Source organism: Marmota monax, unplaced genomic scaffold, assembly GCF_021218885.2.
Source record: "Marmota monax isolate L192 unplaced genomic scaffold, Marmota_monax_Labrador192_F-V1.1 WCK01_AAM20220418_F8-fsc00008, whole genome shotgun sequence".
Taxonomy (NCBI): domain Eukaryota; kingdom Metazoa; phylum Chordata; class Mammalia; order Rodentia; family Sciuridae; genus Marmota; species Marmota monax.
This window is the reverse complement of record NW_026694432.1, coordinates 20881782-20908527: the sequence shown is the minus strand read 5'-3', so window position 1 is coordinate 20908527 and position 26746 is coordinate 20881782. Positions and strand designations below refer to the sequence as shown.

General features: G+C 54.5%; 1 protein-coding gene across 1 annotated transcript; it reads right to left on the bottom strand.

Annotated features, from left to right (window-relative positions):
• Window positions 1-419: 419 nt before the first annotated feature.
• On the bottom strand, window positions 420-26743 carry Crybg2 (crystallin beta-gamma domain containing 2). Its single transcript, XM_046469394.2, has 22 exons — window positions 26564-26743; window positions 24470-24539; window positions 22128-22867; window positions 14918-17363; window positions 14458-14505; window positions 14267-14376; window positions 14003-14132; window positions 11768-11907; window positions 10507-10633; window positions 10181-10216; window positions 9850-9986; window positions 9591-9717; window positions 9185-9324; window positions 8958-9084; window positions 8696-8728; window positions 8443-8555; window positions 4873-5002; window positions 4489-4628; window positions 4032-4155; window positions 1949-2107; window positions 693-852; window positions 420-604 (listed from the first exon to the last, which is right to left on the bottom strand). The coding sequence occupies exons 1-22, from the start codon at window positions 26677-26679 to the stop codon at window positions 516-518; spliced, it is 5442 nt and encodes a 1813-aa protein (XP_046325350.1). The 5' UTR covers window positions 26680-26743; the 3' UTR covers window positions 420-515.
• Window positions 26744-26746: the final 3 nt, after the last annotated feature.

Sequence of the window (26746 nt, the reverse complement as noted above, 5' to 3'; positions counted from 1 at the left end):
GGGAACTCAAGGCTTGATTCACGTCTGTGTCCCTATGGCCCAGTGCCAGACCTGAATACTCAGGCATACTGGGGTGGGGTCCTCTGAGTATGGGACCATCTTGGGATGGGGGTGGAATCTCTGGAACCATCACCCCCCAACACTCAGGAACAGGCTCAGGACCCATCATTTGGGTGACTGCAGGAAGGACCACACCTACCAATTAATTTGGTCCCAGGCTCCCTCTAGTGGCAGATCCAGGCCTTACACCTTAGCCCTACCACCCCAACCCCACCGAAGCCCACCAAAACAAGAGCCAAGAAAACAAACCACGCTGCATGGTGGAGAGATGCCAGCCCGAGTGTAGGGAAAAAGGCCAGTGGACAATCGTCACCCTGATCCCTGACCCCAAATATCAAGGTGCACAAAGACAAAGATACTTAGCAGCATATTAGAAAATAGCTTATGTTACAACAACAACAAAACTAAAAAACATTCCATCCCAGCGAAGCCTCCGGGGCTGGGGGAAAGGAGGTTCAGAGGACATGGACGGTCCAGATCTGGGATGCCCTGTCCTTGGCCAGTTCCCACAGCACCACGTGGTCCCGGTCATAACCTCGGCCACCTGGGAAGGAATGGGAGAGTCAGAGGTGGTCAGAGAAAGCCAGGACAATGCTGCCCACAGCTCCCTGCCATACGGACAACCCAGTTACCCTTCACATCCAGGATCCGGCCTTCAAACATCTGGCTGCAGATGTGGCCCAATTCATTGATGCTCCATGTCTGTCGCGGCAGACGGCTCTCGGCCCAGAGCACCACCTTGGAGCCTAGGCTTGGAGGTCCAATTACCTGCAGGCTCATGGTGGGGGCCACCTGAGGCCCCAGGAGGTCATGAGGCACTGTTTTCCCCATAGGGACTCTATCATACCCAAGACACCCTCAATACATTGGATTTGAATCTTGGTTCTTGGCAAGTCTCTTAATCCTTCTGAGTTTCTGTTTTCTTAAAGATAGAAATCCTGAATACTTGTTTTGTTTTGGTTGATGTTTGTTTGTTTTTGAGGGCTTCACATGAAAAACTATAAAAGGGCTGGGAAAATATTAGCTCCACTAGGACGTAGGTTTTAGCATCAGACAACCCCCCACACATTTATTGGCTGTGTGATTTCAGCAAATCACTTAACCTCTCTGTGCTCTGATATTCTCACCTATAAAAAGCAGAGTAGAACAGAACCTGCCCATAGCATTCTCTGAGGATTACAAGAAGCATTCATGCAAGGGGCTTAATATGGCACCTGGCACACAGTCAGTATTCCCTCTCATTCCAAGTAAAAGGGAAAAAAAATACTCCAAAAAACAATGGCCTACAAAGACCTACCTACCTACCTCATCTCTTGCTCTCTCCCTCCCTCACTTCACTCAGCCGCTCAGGCAGCCTTCCCAATCCTAGAAAAACGCCAGGCAGTTGGCATCTTGCCTGTGCTGATCCCTCTGCCTGGAATGCTCTTCCCTCAGACATCTGCACAGCTGCCCGCTTCTTCTCAGGAAGGGCACCCGTCAGAGCCTCTTGAAACTCCCTGTCCTCCTTCCTTGACCTACATTTTGCTCACTTAAGTCGTTTCTGTCCCTCCCCAGAGGGATGAGAGGGATAATCTTTAGGAGGATGAGTCTCTCTATCTTCCCACTGCCACAGTCCAGCACCTAGAACAGAGTAGGTGCCCAGGAAACTGTGGAGGGAGCCGACCATCACTAACAGGACAGCAGAGCTGGGGGCTTCCTTCTATGCATCTGGGTCAACCATGCTTTGGACACTGAGGCCCTGAGGACAGCATGACTTGCCAGGGGTCCGTGCCTGCATCCTCCACCTCCCCAGGGTCCCGGGGTCCCGTTCCTGACTGGGCTACAATTCCCCAAGGCGGGCTTGCGGGTGCCTGGGGCCCGGGAGTCCCTTCCCAGCCCCACACAGTACCTGGTTCTTGAGCAGCCCGTCCTCGTAGTACCAGATGCAGCTGCCGCCAGCTCGGGGCTCGGAGACCACCACGCGGCCAGCCTTCATGTCCTCCACGTGGTCCGGCACCGCCAGGAACCCCCCCAGGGATGCATTCCAGAGGCGGAAATAAGCCCGGCGCTGGTGACAGGGGGAGGGCGAGAGTCAGGAGTCCCCCCGCAGGCATGGCCACCAGGCTCCCCTCCGGACCCGCTAGGACCAAGCTTGCAGTCCCTCCTTCATGCCCCCACGTTGCCCGACCCTGCTCCGATGTCACCTTTCTTTGCATACACACCGAGGTCACATGGGCAAGTCACACTCACTCACCCACCATTCTGTGTCCACAGATATGCACAGACGTGTGCAGAGGGACACACGGACATACACTCGTGGCCCAGGAGGTGACATGGAAGTTCACAGAAGACTCAAACATGCAGACTCACACACCCTAACCACACGCAGGGCCGCCCGGGCCACGCCACACCAGGTGCCCATGTTTGCTACCAGGACAGATGTGCGGCAGGCAGCGGTGCACACACACGCTTCCCAAAGAAACCCAGGCACACATGCGTGCTAAGGGGGGTGGTGACAAGGTGGACGCCAGGCAGTCCACAAGTCAGCAGGGGACCTAGGAGGGTGGTGACAGTAACAGTAGCCATAAGGGCAACCATGAAGTTCAGCCCGGGTCCCGGGGTCCATGCCCATTACAGATCTTCAGTCCTCAAACACACCATGATGCCACACGCCGTCCCCATTTTAAAGATGAGGAAACAGAGGTCCATGGAGGTACAGTACTCGCCCAAGATTGCAGAGCAAATCCTTGTCCACGGTCCTCGGACCTCATTTCCCCATCTGAAAAATTTCAGCGTTGGAGATCATCTCCAGGAGCTCCTCCAGCAAGGATGTCATTAGAGTGTGTGAATACTGGGGCGGCACCCTCGGACAGACACACCCCCAGTGGGCACAGCTGCCCTGAAGCAGGTGTCACAGGCAGAGGTCACCTCCAGAGCACACAGGTCCTCGGCCACGAATGATGTCACAGGCCCAGAAACAGACACATACACAGAGCTCGTGGCTGTGCTGCACGTAGGTCAAAATGAGACCCACACCAGACAAGGGCCCAGACGCCCAGGTGCAGGCACCCAGTTCCCAAAGTGAGGGGCTTACTACTGGGGGTGGGACAGGAGACACTTTTCAGTCCTATGTGGAATAAAACACTTGGTTAGGGCTGGGGATATAGCTCAGAGTGCTTGTCTCGCGTGCGTAAGGCCCTGGGTTCAATCCCAGCAACACACACACACACACACACACACACACACACACATACACACACAAACACGGAAAAAGGGGAAAAAAAAACACTTTGGGGATTGAACCCAGGGACCACTGAGCTACACCCCCAGCCCAGTTTTTAAATTTTTATTTTGAGACAGGCTCTTGGCCAGGTTGGCCCAGGTTGATCCTCCTGCCTCAGCCTCCTAAGCAGCCCAAATTACTGGTGTGCATCACCACGTCTGGCTTAGAGTTTAGAGAAACTTTTTTTTTTTTTTTTTTGGTACTCGGAATTGAACTCAGGGGCACTCAACTACTGAGCCACATCCCCAGCGCTATTTTGTATTTTATTTGTATTTTATTTTAACTGAGTTGCTTAGTTTCTGAGGCTGGCTTTGAACTCACAATCCTCCTGCCTCAGCCTCCTGAGCCGCTGGGATTATAGGTGTGGGCCACCGTGCCCGGCTGGAGAAACTTATTTTTAAAAATTCAGTGAAAATGAACTTATCATGTCTATTAAGAAAAAAATCATATATATATATATATATATATATATATATATATATATATATATACATAAAGTCATGATCTTATGGATATTATTCCTTAAAAGGATAAAGTAAAATAAAAGTTAGAAAAAATGCTTCAGTAGATAACGGTACAAGAAGTGATAAAAGGGGCAGAAATTGTGACAAAGTACATCGGTGCTGAGCTTGGGAAATACAGACACACACCCACAGAGGCGCACCTGGGACAGTCGGTAGGGACCCGCTCACCCTGACGTGCTACCCACCTGCTTGATGGGGTAGAGGGAACCCACCCTCTGGGTGCCGCTGTAGGTCAACCAGTTGGTGATCTCACTGCTGCTCACCAGCCACTGGCGGCCCCTGAAGTCACTGTGCTCACACAACACCCAGCTGGGCCCAGGAGGTGCCAGAGACACAGGAACAGAGAGAGAGAGACAGGGGGAGAGGCGGGGCGTCAGGGCCATCTCCACCTCCTCTTCTCTCTGCTGGGACTCCTCTGCACGGGGCCAGGGTGCTCAGTGGAGAGGAGAAGGCTGGGAAGCAGATCTGGGGTGTGCAGGGCAAAGTAGGGTCCCAGGAAGTCCACGGGGCTGGGGGTCCAGGCCCTAGAATCAGCAATCCTCCTTCCTAGCTTGGTGGGGAGGACACCCTGGGTCCCCTGTCCTGTGCTTACTCGTCCCTGCTACCAGCCCCCACACCCCTGTGCTGCCCACGACCACTCACACGCCCCCCTTGATCCGCACGGACAGCACGTGGTTGTTGAAGCCCTCGGCCTGCAGGCTCCGCACCTCCTGGTCCAGCTCTATCTCCTTCCCCTCGAAGCACTCCAGGCCGTACAGGAAGATGGCGGGCTCTGAGAAGTGCTGGGGCAGGAGGAGGGGTGAGGCCACCGAGTCCAGATAATGGTCCCTGGACTCCCGGGTGCACACTGCAGGCTCCTATCCCTCCCAAGCTCGTTCACTGACTCCAGGATACTGCCAGGAGAGTGTCCCCAGACCCTGGACTGTCACCAGGCAGTGAGGTGGGTCTCTGTGGCCAGGGCCAGGACTCCCCAGCAGGACTCTCCCTCTGCCTCTAGGGTTGCCTAAAGTGGATAGGGGCACTCACCAGGGGCACCTTCCGGAGAGAGCCCAGGATGGTGGACGACAGGCAGCCCATGGCCGTGAGAGTGGGGAACTCGCCCTCGGAGAGAATGTGCTGGTCTCCCTGGAAGTTCTTGTCATCAAACAGGATCCAGCTAGGGAAGTGGAAGAGTGGGGCAGGAGGGATTATGAGGCTACCCTGCCTAGGCCTGCCAGACAACCCTGAGGTCTAAGGATCTGATGGAATTCCTCCAGCCCAGGAGGCGTTCAAGGATGGACAGGCACCACAGCAGCAGGGACTGAGGTCAGACTTAAGAAAGGACTGGTTGAAATCATACTGCCCCTTTGGAAGAGAATTTGATAATATCAAGCAACACTCCATGAGAAATTTACCCAGCAATCCCACATCTAGGACTCTAGTCCAAGGACACCTTTAAATAATGATTGCATGACACCACTTGTTACAGCACTGTTTGCAATAGCAGAGTGGAAGCTGCCAACAACATCCATCCATAGGAGCCTGTTGAGTCAACTGTAGGGTCAGTAGTTTTTTGTATACTCACCAGATTGTACTAGGCTCCCTTTTGTGTAAGAAAATGGGGAAAGAAGAAAACAAAAACATATTTGTTTTCTATATTTATATACAAATTTACACATGAATGTATATTTGCATACATCTTCAAAAAGAAACAATAAATGAGCAAAGTAAATACTAAAACATATTCTCTATAGGGGAAGGTAGGGGAGAGGTGGTAGGGACAGAGGTGAGAGCTTTGGAACTGTGATCCACAGGAGCTTTGTCTCTCCCCCACCCTCAATAGAATGGTATTTAGAGATGAGGTCTGTAGGAGGTAATTAGGTTTAGAGGAGGTTGTGAGGGTGGAACTCCACAACTGGGTGGGGATCCTTATAAAAGAGAAAGAGTCAGGAGCTCTGCTCTCTCTCTGTCTGCAATATGAGGACACAGCAGGAATGCATCCTCCTGCAAGCCATGAGGAGAGTCCTCACTGGGGAACTGAATTAGCCAGCACCTTGACCCTGGACTTGCCTCCAGAATTACAAGAAAATAAAATTTCTTTTTTTTTTGGGGGGGGAGTGGTGGTGGTGGTGGTGGTACTGGGGATTCGACCTAGGGACTTTCTCTACCACTGAGCTCCATCCTCAGCCTCAACCCTTTTTTATTTTTTTTATTTTGAGACAATGTCTCACTAAGTTGCCCAGCCTGGCCTTGAACTTGTGATCCTCTACCCCCAGCCCCCGGAGTTGCTGGGATTATGAGCATGTAACACTGTACCCAGTTAAATTTCTGTTGTTTAAGCCAGAGAGTATATGGCATTTTGATATGGCAGTCCTGAGCTAAAAGAGACACCATGCAAATATTTTACGAAATTTTTTTAAAAAAAGAATTAGTTCTGGGAGAGTACTCAGTGGTAGATAACTTGCCCTGCATGGTGAAGTCCTGGGATCAATCCCCAGCACAGGAGGTACAACAACAACAACAAAAAAGTAAAAATGAGAGTGCCAGGCTTGGTGACACACACCTGTAATCCCAGCGGCTCAGGAGGTGGAGACAGAAGCAGGAGGATGGCAAGTTCAAAGCCAGCCTCAGCCAAAGCAAGTTGCTAAGCTACTCAGTGAGACCCTGTCTCTAAATAAAATACAAAATAGTGGTTTGCTCCTGAGCTCAATCCCTAGTACCCCACTCTCCAAAAAAGAAGAGTATTCCTAAAAATTTTAAATAAACTAATGACACTAACTATATATCAGATTGGTAACATAAGCACATAAAATAAAGATTATTTTCAACTTAAATGTATTTTAAACAGTGCATTTTGAATATTAAATGGTAGGTGAATGTTCTGAGGACAAAAAGAACTGTAAAGAAGTCTTGAGTAGCTTTCAGTGATTCTCACTATTAGTAGCAATCTTGGTATTTTAATTTTGAAACACCTAACAGTGGATTTTGGTCTCTAAATAACACTTCCCAATAAAAGGAACCAGAGTTCCTTGGGAAATGGCTGATACCAGGTTTGGTGCAAGAAATGAACAAAATGTTCCTGGGGCATCGTCCATGTTGTATCAGAAAAACAAGGAAGTTCTCAAAACTATTAGGATCATATCAAAAGGACCCAAAGGCAATTTGAAGGGGCTCTCATTAGCCAAAGATGGAACAATCTGAGTATATAAGGGAATTACTTAATTACTGCAATGGACTAAAGCATATCAGATACATCAAAATCCATGAGTTTGTTATAATACTTTAAAAAAATATTCTGTGGTCAGCTTGTAGGTTGCTGCTAGGAACCAATTTAGAAATTATTCTGAAAACTGATAAAGAGAAAGAGTCAAACATTGATCTTTGTGAAAGGATCAAACTATACTGTCTATATAAACTATTTCAGATAGTCAAATAGTTGAAAGGGAAAGTTTTTTGTTTTTATTTTTCAGTAGTAGGCTTTTTGCCAAAACAAAAAGCTCCAAATCTAATCAAGACATATGAGAGACAAAGGAACAAGTTAAAAGACATCACCAGGAAGAAATCAGCCAAATATAGAAAATAGGAAACTGTATTATAAAGCAAATTATTGGGTTTCTTTTTTTTTTTTTTCTTTGAGACAGTGTCTCACTAAGTTTTTTAGGGCCTAGCTAAATTGCTGAGTTGGGTTTTGAACTTGTGATCCTCCTGCCTTAGCATCCCAAGCTTCTGGGATTACAGATATATGCCAAAACACCTGGCTAAATTATTGGGTTTCTTCAAACAAATAAATGGTATGGAACAAAAAGGGGAAGATTGATAGATTTGAGGCCAAATCAATCAAATGCAGTGTGTGTACCTTATTTGTATCCTGGAGGAAAACAAAAAAACAAACAATAACCTGCTAAGTTCTCAAGGGTATTTTTAAGGCAAACGGAAAAATTTGAACATGGACTGGGTATTAGATAGTATTAACAAATTATGGTTAATGTCATTAGATATGATAAGGACATGTAGCTTTGTGGGGAGGGGAAGCCTTCTTATTAGAGACACATATTGAATGAAGGGTTCATCCATGAAATTTTATGTTGGATCAGGGATTTAAAATACATCCCCCTGGGGCTGTGGTTGTGGCTCAGTGGTAGAGCACTTGCCTATAGATCGTGAGGCATGAAGTTCTCTATTGTCAGCACCACATAAAAAATAAAATAAAGGCATTGTGTCCACCTATAGCTATATATATATTCACCCCCCATATTTTTTGGCTGGCTCTGTGGCAGGCCTGTAGTTCAGCTACTTGAGAGGTTGAGGCACAAGGATCAAGGATTCCTTGAGCCCAGGAGTTCAAGGCAAGCCTGGGCAACACACCAAGACCCCATCTCAAGAAAGAAAAGAAAAGAAAAGAAAGAGAGAAAGATAGATCGGGGTTCTTTTTACTATACTATTACAATTTTCCATTCAAACTTCATTTTTTTTTTTTTGGTTTGTTTTAAAATTGAATGCCTCAGGATAGAACAGCGAAACTCCAGGAAGCTGGAGGTGGAAGAAAATCATCTGAAAGAGGGGCTCCTATCTTGCTCCAAGCACATGGATGACACATCCCGCTCCCCCAGTGCTCACCTGCCACCGTGGACTCGGCAGGATTGAGGCTGAAAGGCGGCGGGCAGAGATGCCTGGTCATCTTCGAAGGAGATGTGGTCGCCCAGGAAGTCGGGGCCGGAGAAAAGCTGAATCTGGAAGAAAAGAGGGGTGGAGATGAAGATAAAGGAGGGCAACTGAATGGGACAGAAGAAATGGCCAAGAGAGGGAGAGCTTTGAAATGAGAGAGGAGGGGATGGGTGCCCTGCCAGCCCCTGCGGTGCCACCTTCTTACCTTTGAGACAAAGTGCAGATCGTGCTCCCCAACCTGAAGGGAGGGACCAGAGTCAAGGGTCAAGAGAGGTGCTAACCTGCAGCCTCAGCTCCGAGGTTTCAACACCGCCCGCCGGGCCACTGCTACCCAGCTCCGCCTGCCGCCGCTAGCCCCGCCCCCTCCAGGGACCACGCCCCCAGGCGGCCGGCCCTCCAGCCACGCCCTCTCTGCCCGGCGCCTCCCCGGGCCGCGAGTCTCCGCGCTGGCCGCGGCCGGCACGCACCTGCAGGACCGGCTGCAGCGAGGCGAGGGCGCTGTTGCCCGCGCCCCAGTCGTCGCAGTTGCGGTACACGCCCTTCTCCAGCACGTACTGCTCCCCGGAGAAGCCCACCTGCTCATAGGCCACCCACCTGCAGGAAAGATGGGTCCGGGTCAGCAGAGAAGGAGCCGGTAGCTTTCCCGAGCCGCCCCGGGCCGCCCCGCCCCGCTCCCGCAGCCAGGAGCACTCACACGCCGCTGAGCACGTGGATGGCCTGGGTGCGCGGGCCGTGTCGCACAAGCTCCACATCTGGTACTGCGGTGCTCACCTCCACGCCTGGCCCCTCGAAGTCCACGGCCTCAAACAGCACCACGGCCGGGTCCCCGAAGTCCTAGGCCCCAGGGACAGTCAGGTCTCTCCTGCCCAGGGTAAGAAACCCCTGGGAGTGTCCAACCCCGGGGACCCAACTCACAAGGAAAATTAGGGGTGAGGGGGCTGTTGTGGCCTGGGAAAGAGCCGCAGGAGGCACAGAGACAAACCCTCAGGGAACACTCGGGGAGAACAGGGAGAGTGGGTGCAAATTCTTCTCTCAGATTGTCCCAGGGGAAGTCTGGCTGTGGCCAGAGGCAGAGGGTTAGTCCAATTGCACTTGCTTACCGTCCGGATGACGCGAAGGGAGGTCAGCCACTGGTCAAAACCTCCCCATTGCGACCAGTCAGCATAGGCGCCCTCTTCCAGCAGGTACTGGTGGCCCCGGAAGCCCTCCTTCTCGTAGCCCACCCAGCTGGATGTAGGGGGAGGATGGACACACTGACTCAGTCACTGACAGCTCCCCCGCCCTAGGCAGCCCAGGTGGCTCCCCACCCCAAGGGCAAAGTTGGGTGATGAGGTAGAAGGAGGCATCCTCAGTCCTCACCAGCCTCCAAGAATTCGCAGGGATCCCACAGAGGCCAGGTGGGGGCTCTGGCTGTCCTCGGGCTGCTGCAGGTTGTAGATGTCTCTGCTCACTTCCCAGCTCCGTCCCAGAAAACCTGGGGCTTCATACACCACAGCCTAGGTGGGGGGAAGAGGTGGCAGACTGATGGGGTGTCATCTGGGCCCAAATACACCCAGCCAGCCCAGGAACTGCTGTGCCAGGCACCAGAGGAGCTACCCAGGCTCTCCTTTCTTGTTGTCCAGCCCAAACTGTGACAACACCATCCCTACCCACCAAAGATCCTCTTTGACCCTGAAGCCCAGACCCTTACCTTGGGCTCTCCTGGCTTCTCCACACTTGGGCAGCCCTGCAGAGGAGATACTGATGAGACACCAGCCCACGGGTGGGGGAAGACAGATAGTGATGGGGACCTAGGATATTCTTGAGACCCCTAAAAATGGCCAACCTATGTCCTCTCTCTCCCCACCCCATGGGTTGATCCTCTCTCTTCCCAGTCCTGTTCCCAGTAGGAGCTCCTGGGAATAGTCTCCAAGGAGTGCGGTTCCACATTTATTTCTCCCTCTCCTGTCCACAGATGCAGGACCAGGCTACTTGGGACCAGGAGCAGAGTGGCCCATGGAGTGCCCTGCTCCTTACCAATCTTATGGGCTTCAGGGAACCCACGCTGGGATCTGATGTACCCCAGGCCTCCGAGGTGGGGTACTCTCCAGGCTCCAGGATGTAGGGGGTGTCTTCAAAGAATGGTTTGGGGTACAGCAACCACCTGGCAGAAGGCAGAGAGGCACTGCAACTCAGGCCCCAGGGACACAGATTGGTGGATAAGAAGGGAGATTTAGATGGAAGAAAGGTTGTTTGTGGGAGAGGCTTCCTCAGGAGGACACTCCAGTCCTTTATCCTCTTTTGCAGTAGCCATATCATTGGTCTCCCCTTCCTCTGGCCTTGGTCTGTTTAATTTCACACAGCAGCGGGCAGTTCTTTGTAACACACATACCTGCTTTAAAACCCCTAGTAGTTCTTATTACTCTCATAATGAAGCCCAACTATACACAGATCCATGATCTGCCCCTCCTTCGCCTCCTTCTGGCCCCATGGCTTCCCACTTGCTGTTTACATTGTCCAGATTGATCTTTTTGGTTTTTGGTGCTGGGGTTGGAACCCAGTGCCTCATACATGTTAAACATGCCGTCTACATTGAGCTGCATGCCCAGCCCCCATACTGAACTTTCTTACCACTGGGCTATTGCATGTGCTGTATTCTCTGCCAGATATAATCTTTTCCCATTCACTCAATTAACAAATATTTAGGAACATCTACTGTGGACCAGACCCTACTTTGGGCATCAGGAATACAATATGGAACAAAACACAAATTCCTGTTCTCATGGAACTTAGATTCATGGGCCACTCTTCCCAGATGAGGCGTCTCCTCCTCCAGGAAGGCTTCTTTGATTGCTCCCCTGCCCCACCCACCTCTGTCTTCAGCTGGATTGTGCTTTTTGGTTTTTTGTTTGTTTGTTTGTTTTTTGTTCTGTTGTTGTTGTTGTGATACTGGGGATTGAACTGAATACAGGGGCACTATGTCACTGATCTACATCTCAGTCCCTTTTTTTTAAATTTTGTTTGCCCAGGCTGGCCTTGAATTTCCCAAACTACTGCCTCAGCCTCCGCAGTTGCTGGGATTACAGGCGTGAGCCACCATGCCCAGCTGGCATGGTGCTTTTCTGGGTTCCTGCAGTGCTGTATCCACCCCGCATCCCAGAATCCTAGGCTCCTACTGTCCGTTTGCTTGCCTTTGCCACCAGCACACGGAGCACTTTTGAGGGCAGGAACTATGTCCTGTCACCCCATATCCCCATCGTGCAGCTAGGTGAATGTTAAATGAATAGCCTAGACTCACAGTCCTGCGGAAACCGTAGCAGATGCCACCTGCAGGGGCGTCTCCAGGTCCTGAAGGTCCTCCAAGGCCTCTGTGAGCTTCACTTGCTCCCCTGCAAGGCCCTCCTCAGAGAACAGGCAGATCTCGGGGACGCAATAGTCCTGCAGAGGAAGTGGGGACAATGTAAGGTAAACCAGCACCCTGGAGACTGCCCTGCCCCTGCTCTGCTTCCTCCAGCTTGTCCAGCCGGGGCTCCAGAGGGCTTCTAGGAAAACCTTTCTGGCTGTCTCTGGAAACCAGGGGTGACTGGAGTGTCCTCTCCAAGGTCAGCCAGCCAAGCCTGATACCACAATCTTTACTGGGCCTTTGCGAGCTGAGACCCAAGTTCCCAGGAGAACCTGCAAAGCCTTATGCCCTTCCCTTTCCTCTGGGGGGCCTGCTGGGAGAGGGACGGATAAGACAGCCACTTCCTGGGGTCCAGCTTTACATACAATTCCAGCATCTGTCCAGACTGGCTTTTTTTGCAGGGGCAGGGTGGTTATTGGTGATCAGTATGCATGCTAGGGCCACATGCATGCTAGGTACATGCCGACCACTGAGCTACATCCTCAACCCCAGGTGGGCATCTCCACCTCATCCCAGGCAGCAGCAGGTCTGGTGTGTTCTGAGTGTTTCTTCTCACCTACTCACTCATCTGTCACATGGCTGTGGAGCATCTACCAAGTGCACAGTATTGGTGAAGGTCCTACGGGTTCCATTTAGTCCCCCAATGGGTGTCATTAGTTGACACTCGGCAGAATTGAGCAAACTGCTCCTGGTCATGGGGCTTGTGAGGAGCCAGGCCAACAGCAGAGCAGGGTAGTTTTTGTTCCATGTTACAACCTAGCACCTCCCACATGCCTGGCACACAGTAGGTGCCCACTCAATGCTGAATAAATCAAATGATTCTAAGACCTGCTAACTTCAAAGCCTTGTTTTTCCTCTGCTACTTCATTACCTCCCACATGAAGATGAATTTATTGTGAGAAGCTCACAATAAATTTTCCACAAACTGGCTGGAGTTGTGGCTCAGTGGTAGAGCACTTGCCTGGCATGTATGAGGCCCTGGGTTTGATCCCCAGAATCACATTAAAAAAAAAAAAAACTAAATAAGCAAAATAAAGTTATTAAAAAAATTATCCACAAACATTTGTGCATTGCTGGAGAGGTTTTGAAAACCACCAACCCTCCTCCCGGGCCGCTGCCCTAGCTGAGGCTCACCTGCTGCTGCCATCTCTGCCAGGAGAGCGCAACAGTGCTGGCCCCAGTTACTCCTCCTCACCACAGTCACAACAAACAAAACCCCCAGAGGTGGTAGTGTGATGGGCCCTGCCTGGTCACCGCGCTTTCTTCTGGGTCTCTTTAGATGGTTTTGTTGTTATTGTTTGTTTTTTAGCACCAGGGATTGAACCCAGGGTGCTTAACCACTGAGCTGCATCCCCAGCCCTATTTATTTTTTATTTTGAGACCGGGTTTCACTAAATTACTTAGGGCCTCACTAAATTGCTGAGGCTGGCTTTGAACTTGCAATCTTCCTGCCTCAGCCTCCCGAGCTGCTGGGATTACAGGTGTGTGCCACCACACCCGGCTTGTTTTATACTTTACAAATATGAAATTATCATACTGACTTTTCACACCACACACCCCTCATTCAAAAATAAGAGGTGTCCCTGGGCTGGAAATCCCAGCCCTTCCTGGCCTCCACTGTTCTCCTGGCAGCCGGGGGTTCCCTGGTTATATGGGCTTTCCCGCTCGAAACCAGTCCTCACAGTCTAGTTGACTGTGCATCCTCAGGGCAGAGGGCAGGCCTCCCCCACCTGCCCATCACCTGGCATAGGGCTGGGCACAGAGCGGACATTAGTGAGCATCTGTGAACAGGGAACGGGCAAATGTTGGTGGCACCTGCTCTGGGTGATGGGCAACCCTGGCCTATCTCTGCTGCTCTGACACCTCCTGCTCCAGCAGATGTCCCCGAGTTGCTCTCCAGGTTGGGCCTAGTCCTCTGCCTGGCCCTGCCCTGCCACCACACTGCATCATCCCAGGTCCCTTTCTTCCCCAGTGCCTCCAAGGTCGGGAATCTACAGGTCAGTCCGTAATAAGCCTCCTTCTGCCCCCTGCCCCATATGATCTCTCCCACTCTAGGCCCTTGATGCTCTCCCCCTTCCCAGGGTCCAGGGAAGATGGGGCAACATCTGTCCCCAACCCCAGTCCACTTACGCCGACAGCCCTCCTCAGGGAGCCGATGCCCTGGGTATTCCACGCTGGCCCAGGGACTCTGAGGTCCATGTCTCCTTCAGGCAGGACCAGCTTCCGGCCCTGAAACTCAGGCCGTTCATACAGCACCCAGCTGTGGGCACAGAGACCCCAGGGTCACAGGTGGGGAGGAGGCTGTGCCCACAGCTGATGGGGTTTCCACCAGGATTTCTGCCCTCTGCACCCCCAGGTGCACAGCCAGGCCCCCGCCAGGTGCTCCCCACTCACCAGCCTCGCACCACCCTCACAGAGGCAGCAGCCCAGGCTGAGCCATCAGCAGTGTCGCCCCAGACCTCCCTGCTGGTGCCCTGACAGCCAGGTTCTGAGAAGACGATCACCTGAGAAGGATAGCAGAAGTCCTCAGGCCCTGTCCCCAGGCGGGGTCTCCTGCTGCCCCACCCACTGGCCTCACATCCTACCTTCCCAGGCCTGGTGTTCAGCTTGCCCTGGGTCTTCAGTGCTGGGCTCTGGAACAGAGTGCACGATGAGAAGTCCTATGAGGTCACCTGTGTCCCCACAGCTTGCCATTCCAAGGTCCCATGTCCTCCCTATTATTGTCTTCTACCCTCAACGAACTGGCCCACAGAGGATGCCACCCTTGTTTCCAACACCAGGGCTTCATCTCTCTGCCCCAGAGCTGGTGCCTGTCACCTCCCTCCCCGGGCTTACAGGATTTGAGAGCCACCAAGCCCTTTGGAATCCACAGTGCAAACCTGCTGTGCAGATACAGAGTCTGAGGCCCAGAGAAATGGGCTTGCTGAACTTCACCTTAGACCAAGCCTCCTGCCTCCAGGGACTTGGACCCCCAGAACCATTCTCCTCCCAAACTTTGACCCAAAAGAGGCCAGGCACCTCCCTTGCTCCCAAGACCTCACTCACCCACCCCTCCGGGGGCTCGGCACAGGCGGGCTTCTCTGGCGGGGGCCTTCTGCCACAGAGCAGGGGCAACTGACCTGGCACCTTCCTGAGCCCTGGTGCCCCATGGGGCGGCAGAGCAGACCGCTTTTTGCCCAGTGGTTCCAGGGCAGAGGCCTCCTTGGTGGCAGGCAACAGACTGCCAAAGAGAAGGCTGCCTCCCAGTCGGGAGGTGGGCCGGCTGCTGGCCGGCATGTCCGCCCCTGGCTCCGGGTGGAGGCTCCTGGCGCCTGATACGTGCTTCTTCAGCATCTCTAGAGGAGAGCAGGAGACCAGGGTGGGCCTGGCAGGAGGCGGGTCTCCAGAGGGGCTGGGCCCCACTTTTTCCTGTCTGCGCTGGAGCTTCTCATCATCGCTCAGGTAGGGGTTCTCGGGTTCTTCTTCCTCCCCCTCTTCCAGGGGAGGCACCTCCTGGGGGCTGGGCTCCTGCACACAAGGCCCAGGCTGGTCCTCCTCGATGGCGGGCAGTGTGGCATACATGGCCAGGTAGGAGGAGCGGGGGGCTCGGGGGAGCCGGTGAGTGCGGAGGATCTCAGGGGGCTCCATGCTCCGCAGTGTATCCAGGAAAATCTCCAGGTCAGCGGTCAGGGCCACCTCGTCCTCCTCCCTCAGTGTTTCTGGGAGTGTTTTGCCTTCGGTGGAGTCGGGGACAAGCTGAGGCTCCATGCTGACCTCTGTTCCCGTCGGTAATGGGACAGGAGTGCCTTCTGAGCTGGGGGACACCTTGTCCACTGAGGAGGATGGGGCAAGGGGGACAGTGGGGCTCTGGATAACCTCTTTTTGGGTGGGAGACGAGGTGGGGCTCTTTTTGGATCCATGGACAGCCTTATCCTGTTTGGGGAGCAGAGGAGCAGGAACAGTTGGGCCTCGAATGGTCTTGTCGTGGGTAAGGGAAGGGGAAGGGCTGCCTTCAGCACCCTGAACAGCCCCCTCTTGGGTGCTCGAGGCTCCTTCTGGGCCCTGGACAACTTTGGTTGGCTTGGGAGAGGAGGCAGAGGGAGCACTGTGGCCCGGAACAGCCTCTTTCTGGGTAGGGGCGACAGGCACATCTTCAGAGTCCTGAGCAGAAAGACCTCCCAGGCTGGGGACAGCCCTCCTCTGCTCAGAAGACGGAGCCAGAGGTTGTCCGGGCACTGTAACAAACTCGCTCCCCACCGTGGGCGGGGTGGGGGCAGCTGGGCGATCAGTGAGCCCTTCCCTCTGACCAGCAGGTAGGACCTGGGGAGCGGGCTGGGCCCCAGGGTGAGTGGGCCCCTCGGGCTGCTCTGGGGGGTGGGCCAGGCCCAGGGAGGGGAAATGTCTCTGGAGTCTGGGAGAAGAGGGCACTGCTGCTTGGCTCTGAGAAGTCTGGAGAGGGAGTGGACTGGGGATGGAGGCTCCCTGCACCCGGGGGAGCTCACAGGCCCTGGCATCCAGGGCTCTGCTGTCGTCTTGGCCTGGGCGGGCTTCAGGGACATGCCGGTTCTGAGGCAGATGGGCACCCTCCGGAATGGCTGCAGGGGCCGAGCTATCCTTTAGCTCAGCTGTTCTAGTCTCAGGCAGCTGCCCCAGGACTGTCCCCTCGGTGCTGCCCAGGCCTGGGCTCTTTGGCACGGGACCTGTGGGCTGGGGGAGGCGGCTGGCTGGTGGGCTGCGCTCTGCAGGCACCAGGCTGCTCAGCAGCTCCAGGGCCTGGCTGCGGCTGGGCGAGGCCTCGGCGCGGGGGCTCACCACCTGGACACGGGCCACATTGCGGCCTCTGGGAAGGACCTCGCCTGACGGCGATGGCCCCACCGTCACAGAGCTGCTCACCCGGCGGTCCACGTGCCCTCCCACTACTGTGGTGGTCCGCACAGTGCGCGTGACTCTCCACTCCTCGTAGCTCCTGGAGTTCCTGCTGCTGACGCCCACGCCCGGGTGGGGGCTTGGCTCTCGGGGCCCAGGCAAGGGCACCAAGAGCTCCGTCCTGGCCATGGCTCCCATGCCTGGTGGCTCGGTCCTGGGAGCCTGGGCACTGCCATCACCCTGGTCCATGGCCTCCTTCAGCCGCCGCACTGGCCTTTTCTCCTTGGGGGGTGGTGTGTACTTCTTGGAAAAGATGGGCCCATGGCTCTGGAATTTCCCGGAGCCGGCCTCAGCCCGAGGGCCCTGGGAATTCACTGTCTCTTCCCGCGTAGCAAAGCCGTTGACGTCCTCTCTGCAGTGATTGTGCGCCAGCATCTCCTGGGGGGCTTCTGTCCGGGGCCCTGTCACCAGGGACACCTTGTGAAAACGGTGTCTGGTCTCTTCCTGGGCAGGGGGCTGCTGCCGCCATGTCAATGTAGCGCTTATGACTCGGGCCTCGGCCCGGGTTGGAGGCCCAGCTGCCTCCTCCATGTTGGGCCCCAGCGACCTGTCCAGACGTGTCCTTGTGTCACAGTGGGCCAGCTCCCTGCAGGTGATACCAGGAAGAAGAGAGATGAGCATCAGAGGGGACAAGGGGTGGCTCTCGGAAGTACAGAATAGCCACCCCTGCTATGGTCAGGCTGGGCAACCTCAGGAGAGTCCCTGGACCTTTGGGTCTTTGTTTCCTTATCTGTAAAGTGGACAAGACATTCCCAGCTCTGATTTGCTTCATCAGAGCCCCTATCCACTTCTCGTCCCCCTTTCAAATGATTCTGTCAAAGTCCTTCAAAGGGCAAGCTGAGACCTGCCCTGGAAGGAGAGAGAGGGGAAGGCGGAGAGGAAGATGTGTTGGCCCAATGGCCTGTGGGTGGGGCTGGGTCTCTGCCCAAGGAGCCCTGGGTCCAGACCTACGGCAGCCACAAACGAGGAAACCAGAAAGCCAGAAACTAGGTAAGCGATGTTCTGACCCTATTCCTGCAATGCTCCTTAAAAGGAGAATTAAGGAAAAATGGGTTCTGGCCTCCAGCAGAGGTGCCCCTCCTGGGCCCTGCTGCTTACTGACCGGATGACCTGGCGCAGGCCCCTTCTCCCTTTTGGGCATCATGATCGTCAATCAGAAAATGGCTGTTCAAAGAGTGTGTGCTTCAGGCCTTGCCAGGATCTTAGCAGGAGAGAGAGAATGAAAACGTGCCTTATAAACTAAACCTTGACTCACAAATTTCCCAATGTCACTTGGAGATTTGTGACCAAACCTTGGCAGGTGTGCAGTACACATGTTCCCGCAGGAGCGTGCGGTGATCATGGTCAGACTAGGGGCATTTTGCCTGGGTCTCTGGGTCTCATGGAGCCCCTTGTACTCAATGCTTTATAAAGTACTTTTCCCTCAGTTCTCTCCTGTGAAACTGATCCTCTCGTTGGGGTCAGAGGAGAAAAACAGCCGGCCAGGGGGGTGCAGCACCAAGTTGCCAGGTTGGGGTTTGAGTCACTCCTTCTGACTCCGAGCCCAGCCACCCCTCTTCTATGCTCTAGGCCCGTTACTCCCATGAGCCTCTTCAGCACCGCACTTCTTCCCTGGGGTCCTTAGGGATGGGACCTGACCCCTATTTCCTTTATGACCCTCCCATGCTCTCTGTGAGTCTTCATAACCTCCCAGAGAACTCTCTGGTGAATTTCTCTCCTTTAACAGTAACAGCAGCAGAAGTGGCCACTTGTTGAGGGCTTGCTGTCTGGCGAACACGCTTCGGTTTTCATTAACTGTCCTATTGAACCCTCAGAAGAATCCTAAGCATTTGAAACCCTATAATGAATATGTTGTTGCTAAATTATAAACAAACATTCCAATTTTGCAGATGAGATTTTAAAAAGCTCAAAGGAACTTGTCTAGAGTCACACAGTAGCAGAGTCAAGACTTAAACCCTAACCCTAAGTGCTTAATCACTGTTCCAAACTCCCTAATTTATCTGGTAAACTGACTCTCTGCTTTGAGGGTTTGCTTTCTAAAGGGAGCCACCTCAGACCTAGAGGGGCCATCCACTTTTACCTGATGGCTTCTAGGCTGCATTCACCATAGCAATCCTATTCTCAAATCCTAGGGACCTAGAGAAGGTGGCCTGTCCACCCCACTCAGAGCTAGCCCATCTTTAGGTCTGTGCCACCTCTCCATGGGCAGCTCCCAGAGGCCCCACGATGGGCCAAGAATGGACCCCTCTGTCCCAATTCCCCCATCTCCATCCCCTCCCTCCTGAGAAGCTGGTGGAACCCAGAACTTTGACCCTGCCCTGTGGCCCTGGCAGTGACTCAGGTTTTATGAGGGGCAGAGATGAAAGGGGCTGAGGCCCAGGGAAGCCTGACTTGGCTCCAGGACCACTGGTGGCTATGTCACCATCTGGGGCAGGGCCTGGGGGCCCTGGACAGCCTCATGGATGGGGAAGGGGGAAGCTTAAATGCATTCCCAATCCTTTCTCCAGGCCAGGGCTTCCTGAGAACAGGACACACCCAGACACCCAAAGTCCTGGATCTCAGCACTCCACTGAGGCCCTTACCCCTCCCTGTCCTCATTACAGAGTGCCTTTCTTCTCCTGGCACCCCTGTCCCCAGGACTCCCAGACATGGAGCTTCCCCTCCTTCGCTGGGCCCTCCCAGAGTCCCTGGCCTCTCCATTTCTGAATAACCACCACCACCACCACCTGCCGTTCCCCGAGCCTCCCTGTTCCGGTGGTGGGCAGTGAGCCTGGCCAGCGCTGCCTCTAACCCATGCTTTCCTTCGCTCATCACTCACGCGGTGCTAATGGTGTCAGGCGATGAGCGAGGCCCTGGCTAGGCTCCCCCGAAGCCAGCTTTCACACACACGTGGTACCCAGGAGCCCAGGGGCAAAGAATCCGACATTCAGAAGGCCCCACAGACTTCAGCAAAGCCACAGGAGTCAGGCTCAAAGGAAGCTGCTGGTAATCAGCTCAGGGACTGTCCATGACCTCCTGGCAATCAGAATTCCATGCCCTCTGCAGCCCAGCCCAACCCCAGGCCAACACCCCTGACCGTCACTCATTCCACAAGCGTGTGTTCACTGGCTTCTCCTTGCATACTTCTAGGGACACAGAGGTCACCACTTGACAGATCACCTGCCCTATCCCTGGACCATCATGACTGCAGGAATGTTTTTCACACTCTTCTGGAATCTTCCTGCCTATAGTTCCCCGCTTTTGTTCTGGCTCTGGAGACATACCCCACCAACCCACCTGCCTCTCCTGGGCAAGCAAAGCATAAGTGCCCATTTCCAGAGCCTTCTCTTCTCCAGGGCCCCAGACCAGAAGTGGATTTGTTGGCAGGGTGACCCGTAACCTCCAAATAAGGCTGCAGGGTTGGGAAGGGAGAGGCCAAGGGGAGGGCTGGGAGTAGGGGGAGTGTGGGAAAAGCCTTGTCTAACCCAACAAGTCCTGGGTTCTCCCCGCTTACCTGTGAGTCACCCCCAAACTAGGCCAAACCAGTCCACAGGCCCACATGCTGGCAAACACATGCCGCGTCATACGGAGTCACAGAGACCCACAGAGTCACTCAGCACAAAAATATACACAGACACCTCCGAGACAAACACAGCCAGACACCCCCAACCACACGCACAGCCACTCACGGAGAAACAGTCAGCAACACCCCACAGACGCATAAGTCACACAGTCACATGAGATCGTGGTGCCCATGTGTGTACACACTCCCAAAACACATGGTCAGCTCACAGCCTCCAGCCCTCCTGCCCTTGCAGTTCACCCGCACCCAAACATGAGCACACACGAACCCAGACACACCTCACACATTCCCCCTGCAGCCCCGGGCACGCCCTCACATCTGCCAATCCTGGAATAGAGCACCCTCCACAGAAAGTGGACTTAGAGGGACGAAGTCCCTGGAGGTCACCTTCCAAAGTGGGCCTTGGCTTCCCACCTGAGTCTGAGTCCAAAGAACTGGGGAGGGGCAGAGAGAGCCTGGCACCCCAGCTCACTCCCTGGCTCTTTCCCTCCTCCTCCCCAAGGCCAACTCCTGCCACCCTCCTTCCCTGTCTGCAGGACCCTCCCTGCAAGGGCACCCAAGCAATTCCTCAGGTCACTCTGGGCCCCCCACCCCATCTTCTCCTTCTCTGGCTTAGGACCAGGTGCACTGGCCCCTGCCCAGAGGATTGGGCATCCCTGGCTCAGTCTCTGCAGGCCCAGTGCTGCCAAAGTCACCCCAGAGGACGGCAGAAAACCCCGGGTTCCAGCAGCATCTGTGCTCCATCCTCCGCTCGAGGCCCATTCATTTGGTACCCTGAGTGTGACCTGCCCCTGTCCCCTGCTCCCCACTCCAATTCTGCCCTCCTCTCCTTCCCTTGTCCCACAGGCTACAGACAGGAGCAGGGGGAGCACAGGGCTGGAGGTGCAGAAACCCCATTCATTCTGGCTCCCTCCCTGTCCGGCTGGCTCTGGGCAAGGGTCTCAGCCTTGCTGAGCCTTGGTACCCAGCATAACTAGGGGTGTGGGATTACCCCCACTTCATGGGACTGTTGTAAAGATTAAATAAACTTGTGCTTACAAAACAAACCATAAATGGCACCATCTGTAGAAGGTCCTCAGAGCCCTGCCTGAGGCCCAGGTTCCCTCCTGGGGTTCCCAGGGAGGCCCCATGCTCATCTCTCCTTGAGGGATTCACGATCCCTCTCTGAACCACAGGGTAAATTGAGAAGAGTCATTTTAACACAAATAAAAACTAAGTCATGGGAACCTCAGTGCCTGCTCCTGTGACCGCCAGGATGCAGCCAGGTGGGGTAATTACTGCTGCCACGGAGGGGTTATTAATAAGCATCCCTGCTATTTTGGCAACCCAGAGTTCTGGAGTTCAAAGCATGTGCCTGTAACCACCCTCCTTCTTCCTCATCTTGGCTACCCAATCTACTCAACAGCTCAAGGCCCAGAGAGTTTAAGCAGCTTGCCCCAGGACACCCAGCACCTTGACTGGCTGCGTGTTTCCAGGCTGGGTCTGTGGCCTCCTGAACAGAACTGGAGAGTGGTGGGTGTTGCTGAGAAGGGGACCCCCCAAAATGCCCATCCTCTCCATGATGGGATTTCCCCATCCTGGGTGGGAGGAGAGCGGTGGGACAAGGGAAGGAGAGGAAGGCAGAATCGGAGTGGGGAGCGGGTAGCAGGGGCAGGTCACACTCAGGGTACCAAATGAATGGGCCTCGAGCTGGAGAAAAACAAGGACAAGCCAGAGAGACCCGAGAGAGGGCAGCCAGGCCAGGCCCCCGCCCACTAGCACGCCTCGTGGGACCCGGCCTCTACTCACCGGCTGTGCGGGGACCCAGGTTTTCCGCCAGGCTGGAGCTCCTGCCGCTGAGCCGTGCTCCCCTGAAGCGGCGGGGCTCTCAGCCGGGGCTCCTGGGGCGGGCCAGCCCGGCACCCCGTGACGGGGCGGGGCCCCTGGGGAGGCTCCTTCCAGCCCCTGGATTCCTCAGGGCCGCAGGGGCGGGGAGCTGGTTGGGCCGGTTCCTCTCCCTCCTCCCTAGGTGCCTGCCTGCAGCCCTGCAGGGTGACAGTGATGTGGTAGCGGGTCCTCCTGGCAGAGGGACGCGTGTGTGGGGCCTGGGCTGGCTCTGATTGCGCCGGCCTTGGGGTGTGAGGCTCGCCCTTTGCCCCTTCTGCGGTGGCGAGGGATGCGGGGCGGGGCGCCAGGGGCGTGTCTTCCAGGTCGCCGGGCGGCTCCAGTCTCGGCGGGACCTCCGAGGCTGTGCAGGGGGCTTGCGGGCAGGTGCAGCCCAGGGATCCCTGTCCCTGTTGTGGAGGAGCAGGCCCTGGGTGTGAGGGGGGCCTGGCCCCCGTGGGCCCCTCTGAGGCCGCGGCCAACGCCAGGGTCTCAGACCCCAGGGGGGCACAGCGGGCCAGGTCAGAGGCGCTGCCCACAGCTGGCCTCTGTAAGCGCCCCAAGTGCTGAGCGGTTCTCCCAGAGATGCGTCCTCGCTTCCGAATCCAGAAACCACCATGGCTGTGGACCCGAAGATCCCATTCTGAATGGCTCTGGGCTTGGACCTGGCAGAAAGCAGAGGCAGAGACTTAATGGGGGCATCTCCCCTGCCCTCCAGGCGTCCCTGGGTCTCCCTGGCTGTTGTCATTGGCACAAGGGAACCAAGCAGGGCTCTGACACCAAGCTGTCAGGTCACTAGAGCTGAGCAAAGGGGCAGGGCTCTGGAGAGGCCCTTAAGCATTTAACATGTTCCCACCCTATGGGAGGAAAGTGACACCCAGAGAGGACATCACTAGGTTCACACAGCAAAGAAATCTCAGGCACCGCGTTGCCTCCCAGGAGCTGGGGCACGGGCCTCACCATGCCTTCCAAAGCCTCAGTGCTGGCTTACTTGCCTTCCCAGCAGCCTCAGGCCTCCGGCCCTTTGGCCCATGCTAACCTTGGGATTAGGGGTTACGTGGCCTGCCTGCCTCAGTGCCCATGACCTCTGCCTGCTCTTGGCTACCAGAAGCCTGGAGCCACTTCTCTTTTATCCTCCCAGTCTAAAATTCCCACAGCACACCTGGGAAGAGGTACCTGGGCATAGAGATAAACCAAAGACATGATGGGGAAAGGAAGAAGGTTCCTTTGAAGCTGGCCTCTGTCTGTCTTCCCTAGTCCTGCTTTGAGATGGGAATGAGGGGAGAGAGCTCAGGATTCCAGACCCATATGGACACCCGCCCCCAAATTACCAGTTTTCAAGGATAGGCTTGTGTCCTTGGTAATAAAGGAACAAAATCTGGGGTCAAAATTCCTCCTAGCAGGGGCCCTTGGTCTCAATTGCTTTAATTACTCAGCTATGAAATAGATGCAGCTGTAGCACCCCAAGGACTGGACACCTCAGGAGAGCAGAGTAGAACGGTGTGATGGCCCAGGTGGAGGTGTCCTGGGCCTGAAGCCCAGCTCTGCTACTCACTAGCTAGTTTCCCCATGTGTAACATGGATGTGATATTAACAGCACCTGCCTCCTGGGAGTGCTGTGCAGATTGTGCGAGATAATCCGTGCAGAGCACCTCACATAATGAGTGCTCATTTAAACACTAGTAATTACTCGTGGTACTGAGGACCAAAGAGAGCCCTGTGGCTGCTTGAGCCACCTCCAGAGGAGGCTGTCTCTGTTCCTCCAATAACACTGGTCATGTCCAGTTCATGACTTGGGTCCCCTCTGCAGAGGATACTCTGGCCAGAAGGTCAAGCCACAGGCCCAGTGTCACTTCTAGGTGACTATGCCAGGAAATAAGGGAAAAGAGGAGCTAAAGATATGCAGAAGTCAAGGAGCTGGGAGAAGGGGGTTCTGGAAACAGGATCTGTATTTCCATGCCTCTCCCAAGGACCCCATTATTAGGAAGCACATGTATCCTGAGCATCCAGGCCCGTTTAGGATTTTCACATCCATTACATTATTTCTCCCCAAAGTCCTGAGACAGACATTATTGTACCCATTTTGCTGACAGGGATATAGAAGTTTAGAGGACGGAAAGAATCTGCCCAGGGTCACACAGTGAATCAGTGGTAGAGGAAGTACTGGAACTCCAGTTGTCTGACTTGTAAGTCAGGGTTCTCAGCACCTGCCCAGCCCTCCCCAAGCTTCTGTCCCCTTCCTCCCTCCCCTATGGGTCCTCTCCTACCTTGAGGCTGACATCGCTGATGCTGCCCTGGCCTTGGGCCAGGTCAGGGCAGCTCTGGCCACCCCAGGGCCTAGGAAGGAAGCACAGGGGAAAGGAATAGAACAGCCTCTCCCGTCCCAACACCATCTCCTCTGGCCTGGGCCCAGCCCTCTTCCCCACCATTTCTCAGAGCCCACACCCTGCTAGGATGAGCCCTCAAATGTCCCAACCTCCCTGGCTCTCTCCCCCAGAGGCAGAGAAAGGGATAGCTTGGGCTGGGATCAAAATGAAGCCCGGGCCTGTGTCAGGGCCAGGATGAAGAGAGACATCAGTGCCCAGATGACCCCAAAGCTCCACCTTTGCTGAGGTCCTTGTGTGCCAGACTGGGCTTTAGGTTTTGTGTCTGAATAATCACCTTTGAGCCTCACAGTAATCCTAACAGGTGGATGCTTAGGTGGTGCTCTCATTTTTCAGACAAGGAAATCGGGGCCCAGAAAGGCAAAGTGACTTGCTTGGAGCCACACAACTAGTCTGATGTGGAGTTAGGCCACCAGGTTTATCCCACTCCTAGTGTTGGTTGGACATTACCACACGAAGGGGGACAATATGGGGAAGTGCTTTTGTCCTTCCAGACCCCCTCCCTAGGTAATCTGCAGGATCAGAGGCTTGAGCCTCAGTTCAGGGTCCCATTCTCACGGCTGAGAAGAACTGAGTATAAGTGTACACGTGGCATGTGTCATCACGCTGGCCCTGCAGCCCATCCCCTGCCCTGCTCAGTCCTGACTCACCTGCATCCCAAGCCAGCCTCCTCTCCATGGGGAGAAGCAGAGGGAGGCTTGCCTGAGACTATAGGGCAGGTTTCTGCCAGAGAGAGTAAAGGGGGAGGGTGTGTCTTCCAGGTGGGCAGGGCAGTAGCCAGGTGTGGGCACCTCAGGGCACTCAGGCTTCCAGGCATAGGGTGGCTGGGCCCGCCTCTCCTCTCTAGGGTGAGAGAGCAGTACAAGCCCCTCCCCTTATTCTGCCCCACCACACCCTTACCCCTCCTGGGGCAGGCCAGAGACAGCTGTGTCATGATAAGATCAGAACAAATTGCCCGGTAACTGCATAGACACACAAACACCCTGTGCCTGACAGCACACCCTACGCTCCTCGAGGATGTGGACTGTAAGCTACTGGGGCTCTCTTGGATTTCCAGTATTCGCCCAGCCATTGCGCTCAGCAATGGTGTTTTCCTTCCACTGAGACAGCTACCACGAATGGGCTCAGAGAAGTGAATTAACTTGTTCAAAGTCACCTGGCCAGTGACACCCAGAGTTTGGAGCCTGGGCCCCCTGGTGCCAATCCAGCAGTCTCTGCAGCACCAGAGCTTCAGGACAGACTTGAGCTCTGGAGTCTGGCTGCTGAAGTATGTATCCCAGCTCCACCACTTCCCAACTGTGTGATTTTAGGCAGGTGACTTCACCTCTCTGACCCTCCATTTCCGGATCCGAATCACAGGGAATGCCTGCTTTATAGACCTGCCATGAGGATTACACTGAGCAATCCAGGTAAAGTATGAAGCAAGTGACGGATAAAGGTTTATTGTTATTACAATCTAAAGCTATCTCCAGGTGCAGGAATGACAGGGGAAAACCTGTTGGAGTGTCTAAGGGCAAATGCCACAAACCTGTCAAAACTCATGACAAAGAAACTCAAAGAACAGGAACATTGGCCAGTGATGTGAGAATCAAAATCCACAGCGGCAGGAGGAATTGAATATTTGCCTTTAAACTATCTCTGGGGAGGAAATCCTGTGCAGGTGCCCACCTGGCTTAGGAAATTGTCAGTTGTTTTAAGGTTTTTAAAGGAGCCCAGGGCTGGGGCTGGGGTTGTAGCTCAGTGGTGGAGCATTTGCCTGGCATGTGTGAGGCACTAAATTCAACTCTCAGCACCACATATTAAAAAAAAAACAAGGATGTTCCACATTCATAGATCCCAACTGTGGCACATCCACACATATATTTGTGCTCTGAGACGTTCATACACGCTTATTTGAACACTCATTACACACACACACACACACACACACACACCTGCCTGGGGTGCCCCGGCAGGCCTTTCTCCATCTTCCCTCACCTATCCCGGGATCGGGCCTCCTCTGAGGTCTCCTTCCCCCTGCGCTCCCTTCGGACCCCTAGTCCAGCCAGCAGGCGGGCCAAGTGGGCTCCCAGGCCCCCGCGCCGCTCGGTCATGGCGGGGCCAAGCCAGGGAACTGGACCATGGGGCGCTTGGCAGCACCCGGATCCGCTGCCTGGGCGG

Coding starts and splice junctions, on each gene's coding strand:
- Crybg2 (XM_046469394.2), bottom strand. CDS start 26,679: ATGACCGAGCGGCGCGGGGGCCTGGGAGCCCACTTGGCCCGCCTGCTG. Junction 24,540..26,563: donor GAGGCCCGATCCCGGGATAG/GTGAGGGAAGAT, acceptor CTTCCTTCCTAG/GCCCTGGGGTGGCCAGAGCT. Junction 14,506..14,917: donor CCGAGCCCCCGGAGGGGTGG/GTGAGTGAGGTC, acceptor ACTCTGTTCCAG/AGCCCAGCACTGAAGACCCA.